This window comes from Podarcis cretensis (genome assembly GCF_951804945.1).
Source record: "Podarcis cretensis genome assembly, chromosome: 6".
NCBI classification, from domain to species: Eukaryota; Metazoa; Chordata; class Lepidosauria; order Squamata; family Lacertidae; genus Podarcis; species Podarcis cretensis.
The window spans coordinates 50,444,498-50,451,124 of NC_137175.1; the positions used below are offsets into that span (position 1 = coordinate 50,444,498).

The 6,627-nt window shown below is 43.4% G+C and overlaps 1 protein-coding gene across 1 annotated transcript; it reads right to left on the reverse strand.

The window, feature by feature from the left end:
- Positions 1–2,181: 2,181 nt before the first annotated feature.
- LAMTOR5 (late endosomal/lysosomal adaptor, MAPK and MTOR activator 5) lies at positions 2,182–6,050 on the reverse strand. Its single transcript, XM_079982475.1, has 4 exons — positions 5,942–6,050; positions 5,718–5,779; positions 3,852–3,969; positions 2,182–2,529 (listed from the first exon to the last, which is right to left on the reverse strand). The coding sequence occupies exons 1-4, from the start codon at positions 5,974–5,976 to the stop codon at positions 2,469–2,471; spliced, it is 276 nt and encodes a 91-aa protein (XP_079838601.1). The 5' UTR covers positions 5,977–6,050; the 3' UTR covers positions 2,182–2,468.
- Between the last annotated feature and the right edge of the window lie 577 nt (positions 6,051–6,627).

Sequence of the window (6,627 nt, forward strand, 5' to 3'; positions counted from 1 at the left end):
CCACAACACTTGCACAATGAGCAGAGATGCATACATAAAAGGAATATAGATAAACAGCACCATATTCTAAACAGGGAGCATGTTCTCTCTCAACTACACAGGTATAAGTATGTCATCTACTAAACAATAATTTCTTGTAGAGAGAGCGCAAGGTATGTATGGATTTTGTGCATATTTTATAATTACATCTCAAAAAGCAGGTACAGGCATATGATAGAATGCTCATATTATTCAAATAATCGGTTTTATAGGGTAAAGATCCTTACTCTGGCTTGTAGAGTATGATTTGAAACTGCAGAAGCAGCTATCAGAGGCTCAACAGCAAGGAGCCTGTGTAGAATGTCAACTACTTCACATGAATTAGATCAGTGTTTTCCAAACTTGGCCCTCCCATCATCCCTAGCTAGCAGGACCAGTGGTCAGGGATGATGGGAGTTGTAGTCCCAAAATAGCTGGAGACCCAGATTTGGGAAACACTCGATTAGATTAAAAAGGGAAATGGAGCAGAGGGTAATGAACTTTGGCATACTCCACACAACTGCCACAAGGGACCCACTTTCCAGAACCTCCCTACCAGGTAGGAACAATCAGGACAGCTTCGAATCCAAACCCAGACAGATGGTCCAGGAAAATATGGTTAATACGGAAAAGTTGAAAGGAGAATCAACAGGATCACCTTCATCTTGTATTTTCTGGCATAGTAATCTGCTAGAGCAGCTAATACATTTTACAGTGGTGCCTCGCAAGACGAAATTAATTCGTTCCGCAAGTTTTTTCTTCTTGCGAGTTTTTCGTCTTGCGAAGCACGGTTTCCCATAGGAATGCATTGAAAATCAATCAATGCGTTCCTATGGAGACCGTCCGGGGACAGAGGGGAAGCGCCGTGCGCCTTCCCCTCTGTCCCCGGACCTGTTTAAAGCAAGGGGCGGCGGGGAGAAGATTGCTTCTCCCCGTTGCCTGCCCCGCAATCTCCGGGGACAGAGGGGAAGCGCCGCGCGCCTTCCCCTCTGTCCCCGGACCTGTTTTAAAGCAAGGGAAGGGGCAGCGGGGAGAATCGCTTCTCCCCGTTGCTGCCCCTTGGTTCAAAAGGGGTCCGGGGACAGAGGGGAAGGTGCGCGCGCCTTCCCCTCTGTCCCCGGAGATTGCGGGGCTGGCAACGGGGAGAAGTGATCTTCTCCCCGCCGCCCCTTGCTTCAAAAGAGGTCCGGGGACAGCGGGGAAGACGCGCTGCGCTTCCCCCTATCCCCGGAGCTTGCGGGGCAAGCTTCGTTTTGCGAAGCAAGCCCATAGGGAGATGCGTCTTGCGAAGCGGCTAAGAAAACGAAAAACTCCTTCGTCTAGCGAGTTTTTCGTCTTCCGAGGTGTTCGTCTTGCGGGGCACCACTGTACTTCAACTGGGATGGAAGCTAGATTGAAAAGGATTCTGTTATGTGTCATGGTTCTCCTGCTGCCCTTCATCCTAGGTTGTACTTGAGAGAGTGTTCTGATGAGCACAAACCCCACATTCCACACTTGACATGAGTCCCTACACTATTTTCTTACACACTGAGGTCATGTGCCTTTTTTTAGAGTTAAGCTTCTGGCTCTATTAACACTCTCCATGAGTTAACCTATGGCAGAGTTTGGTCTGAAATGTATTGGTCCTCAGGACTCCACAGGGGATTCAGATTTGTTCGTTCTTGGGATATCCTAAATGCTAGATTTATAGGTCTCTGGAATTAGAACATAAAATCAAGAATTGTAGAGCTGGAAGGGACCGCGAGGATCGTCTGGTCCAACGTCCTGCAATGCAGGAATCCTTTGCCCGTGGAGCTTGAACCTGCAACTCTGAGAGTCCCATGCTCTACTGACTGAGCTATCCCTGATTCATGAAATAGCCAGGTTTACTATCAACCCTGTGTGTATCTCTTGATCAGCTAGTGGAATTCAAGAAATTCAGAAGAGAGAGCTTTACAGATGGTAGCTAATACACTGCCATCAGCTAACAAGCAGATGACACAAAACAGTTTGTCTCATTAGTCAGGCAACTATTATGGTCAAGTCCCTTTTAAATATGTGATTGTTAGTTTTGTACATAGAAGGAAGCTCGGTATACCAAACAACTGCATTTTCTTAAGACAAGTGAATGTCATTGCCTGGCTAGACACACCAAATAAAACAACATTAAGTCAAACAAGCAGTGTGAACAAGCAGTGTGTTCTAGTTTGTTTGTTTATTTATTTATTGAGTATTGGGGCCACCTGACAAGGTGCTCTCCCCAGCCATGTAACAGGAAACATTCCACACATGATAATATGAAATGGCACAAGTTCAGAGCAATTAAGATTCCATACCAACTTGGGAGAATGTTTACAGTCCAATCCAGCTAGGTTCTACCTAGTGATACTGGATATTCAACCTGTATTAATCTGTAGAAGAGTAGTCCTCAAAGGTGCATAAAGAGCAAGGAGTATTGTGGATGTATAAGGTTAAGATGCCATTTTGTGTACTGCTACTGTGATGCCATCATGCTTCTGGATCATGATATTGCTGAAAGAAACAGAAGGTTTGTTTTTAAACACACCACTTTCATAGAATGAAACAAGTCCCAACTGTTAACCAAAATAATTGCAGCCCACTGTTGCTGCCTTTAGATTTGTTGCTTTTCATATTACACATAGCTACTCTTCACTTGTCATCATTAGTAATACAGCTATAGACATTTTGATGACACCCCTTTAATTGCCATTATTTCAAATATTAGCAAAATCAGGTAGACTTTAAACCCAGAATTATTTATTAAACTTTTTTTCCTTGTAAACCTTATCAGTGCCCTATTTGGGCATTGGCTCTACTCACATGTTGACCAACATGGGAGTTGGGGTGCATCACTATCTTTAGAGCCCTTCAATTTGAGGCTCCACACAAACACAGTTTAAAGTCCTGTGCAACTGGAGATCTAAATCCACAGGGAGACTCCGTAAGTAGAAGCTTCCCACCTCAGACCTTCACCTTCAAATTCATGGAAGGCTCCAAATGTGGTCATGGTGGCATGCTGGAGGGGACAAGGCTTGGAAGCACACCCCTGTTTACAAGAAACCTAACACTTAAAATAAGGCTTAAAGCAGCCTTATATTTGTGAACTAGCCTGGTACCCATTTCATGCAGGCAACTGAGTGAACTGGCAGAGGAGGGATGGTACACTCCATCCCTCATCAGTGCCCAACACAGAATGCAGCTCTTCACACCTGCCAGCCCCAGGCAGACTAGTAACTGGGAGGTGTATTTACAAGGCTGCAATAAGTATATGTTTAAAGCTTAAAATTAATCCTACAGAACTCCAAAGTCAGTGAAGCCACATGCACCAAGGAAGAATCTTTCAATTTATTCCATGATATCAGCATCCTAAACAGATGATCCTATTTCCTCTTATGTTTGCCACAACCCATTAGCAGAAGAGAGCAAATTATTCCATAGCAGAGGGGAAACTACAAGGATGAGGCTCTTGCAACATGCAATATGATCAAAGGAGGGTGCAGCACTATAGCTAAGAAAAGTAGGAAGAACAATAACCTACTTCCCAGCTACACTGAGAGCCTGATGGCAAAACACATTAACTGAGGCTAGTTAAGATCTTTGTGTCTTCTTCACTCTTAAGAGTACTTTTGCAAGTTGGCTCAAATTCCAAGAACAAAAGATCAGAAATTGAAGCTGTTCTTTCCAAACAAGTTACCATGCACATGGAAGACAGAACCCAGAGAGCAGTAAGGATTAACCAATTTATCCATATGAGAAGGCAACTTAAGCAATGGGCCTGTCATGTCAGTTAATTTGTCTTAAGTAAAGGAAGTAATAGCTCGAAATACACATACCCAGTATCTGATTCGAGGCACACTACAGGAATATCTGTTGGATCAGACGTCAGTTTGGCTGCTTGCTGGGCTAGAACAGATATGACACCTGCATGTTCATCTGAGAGGGTACCACGACCTAGAACACAATGGTTTATCATTCAAAATGAGTAAAGAAATACAGGATGTGGTCAGTTCAGGGATGTAAAACAAAAAATGCTGACTGAAAATGGGGAAACCAAATGTAGTCCTTAACCAGAGAATTTTCAATTCCATAAACTGAAAATAATAAAGAATGGATGCCAATTGCAGTATTATGGAAGCTTGGCAGTTACAAAGTAATAATTAATGTTTTTCAGGCAATCATCCAAGTGCTAGCATTTCACATTTTTATGAATATTTTTTACACAATATAACATTTAAACCACATTAAATGGGCTCTTAATTTCCCCATCAAATATTTCAAATTAAATATATGAAAGTACTGAGACAAAAAATCTGAAAGTACTGAGGGGTTTTTAAAAGCTTTGTTTACTTAATATATGTAAAATAAACATACTAAGTTGCATCACTCTCTAAGGCAACAAAAATTTCCTGATGCAATTTATCCTAATGGGCAAATATTTTTTTCCAAATAAAAAATATTTAGAAAACCCAAATAACTATTCCTTTCCTACTTCTTCTGCCCTTCTTCCTCACTCCCATTCCATATCCCATTTTAGCACCCTTTCCCCATATTTCCTTTCCCCCCTGCCTGACCACTATCTGACAGTCTGACTTGTTTACAGCTGCTAGGCAATGGTTAAGTGAAGGCCAAGAAGGTCTCAGACATAAGGAACATCTGTCAAGTTTTCTAGGACACAGAGATTTTATAGAGGCAGCCTTAAGAAACAGAGCCACTTGAGGAAGAAAGATGATATGCAAGATCTGTTAGTGTTGTTGCATAAGAAAGTGAAGAGTGTGTGCATAGGGGGTTAAGGTATAAATGAGCTGAATCGAGAGGAGGAGAACTAAGTCCCTGCCTTGCCAAAGTGATCCCTGTGTCATCACTTTTGCAGGTCACCTTTAAAGAAAACTAATAGCAGCAAGAATTTTGTAGCTGTGTTGGGTTAGTGATTATTAACTAGCAGTGCGTTTTAATTTGTCAAGCCTTCACAAATCTTAAATAGAAGTGTTCAGAAGATACAGGAGCATCCATTACTGATTTACTTGAAGCTAGCTGGCTGATCTAAAGTCATTCACTATAGCTGTGCACTTTAGAACTGTGCAATACAAGAAGATTGTATTAAGTTGTACAAGTTGTCTAGATAGCAATGTAACTACCACATAAGCAAGCAATAGGAGGTCTCTTATTTGACTCTCTTTGCTGTTAATGCTATAACTACCAATCTGACTTCGCTTTTCAGCTACATAGGTAACTGTTATGCACATACACCCAACCAGTGCTTTTTTTCTTAAAAAAATGTTTAGGGGTACTCTCATTTTCCTACTCATATTGAAATACTGCCCCTCAATGAGGCCAAACTTAGATTCACAAAATGTTTAGGGGTATGCGTACCCCCAGAAAAAAAGCACTGTACCTAACACCAGCCATCTCACTAAGTTCCCAGTTGTGGACAAGCGTCGCATTTTGGTAAAGAAACCGTCTGGGTTTCTCCTCTTACCCAATAAGTGTATCTCATAAATTCAATAAGAGACCAGGCTTAGGTGCTTGAAGAGCTCTACCTTGGTCTGACACTAGGAGGAGACGAGAGGAGAGAACAAGTTGAGGGAGAACCACAGAAGAAGGCAAGGGATCTTTAAGGGGGTAGCAAGCTATTTTTTAAAAACAGGCAGCATCTTGGACGTCATGGGAACATGCGATAACAAGGTGTCAGCGTTACTTACAGCCCAAGTTGAGGCCCTGGGAATCGGTGCACAGGACTCCTGCAATGGAGGGGTTCTTCATTCTAACGGAGGAGGAAACAGCAGAGATCAGCGACTGCTACTGTACCGGATGCACCCGAGGAAAGAGCCGCGTCACCCTCCCCGCCGCCCCACGACTCCTCCGACGGCCCTTTGGCAAAAGGGAGAAGGCCCGCCCGTATCCCTCCCCCAGCCCCAGCACCTACGTGTCTTCTAAATGATGCTCCAACGCCCCCTCCATCTTGCCGAGCACCGCGACCACTTCCGCATGCGGGAGTGGTGTTTTTTGTCAGCTGACTTGTAATCACATGATGGCAAGGGGCTGGTACGGTGGCTCATCAGGGTCAGAATTCCTGGAGGCGAAGCGTTAGCTGATGGGGCCGCATGAGTTTAAACGCCGGCTCGGCTCTCGCGCATCACAAGGGGGTGAAGGGACCTTCCTTTTCCTTTTAGGAGGAGGTCCATCCGCGGAGCTTATTTCCCAAAGAACATGTTTAGTAACGGAGTGTCACTGAACTTCATACCACAGTCCTTCTTTATTTACGAGCCTGTTTATTTTTATCCTGTTTTTTCGGGCAAGTGTTGTCGCCCAAAATCCGCTCACATCAATAAAACGGAGGCCAGACCCTAACACCAGGCGTGCAGATTTAAACGATTTTACTCTCAGGAAAGGGGAGTGGCTGGAAAATGTAAGAAAGATTCTTAAGCCCCAAAGTAGAGAGCTGTAAACAGAGATTATATTTTTTTATCTGTTTCAGGCCAGGTGGCTGATACTCAGTGCGTATAAGCTAAACAAGCTATAGCTTAGGGCCCCACTCTTGGGGGCCCACCAAAAATTTAAAAGTAAAGGTAAAGGTAAAGGTAAAGGTATTTCACTATTAATATTCTTCTT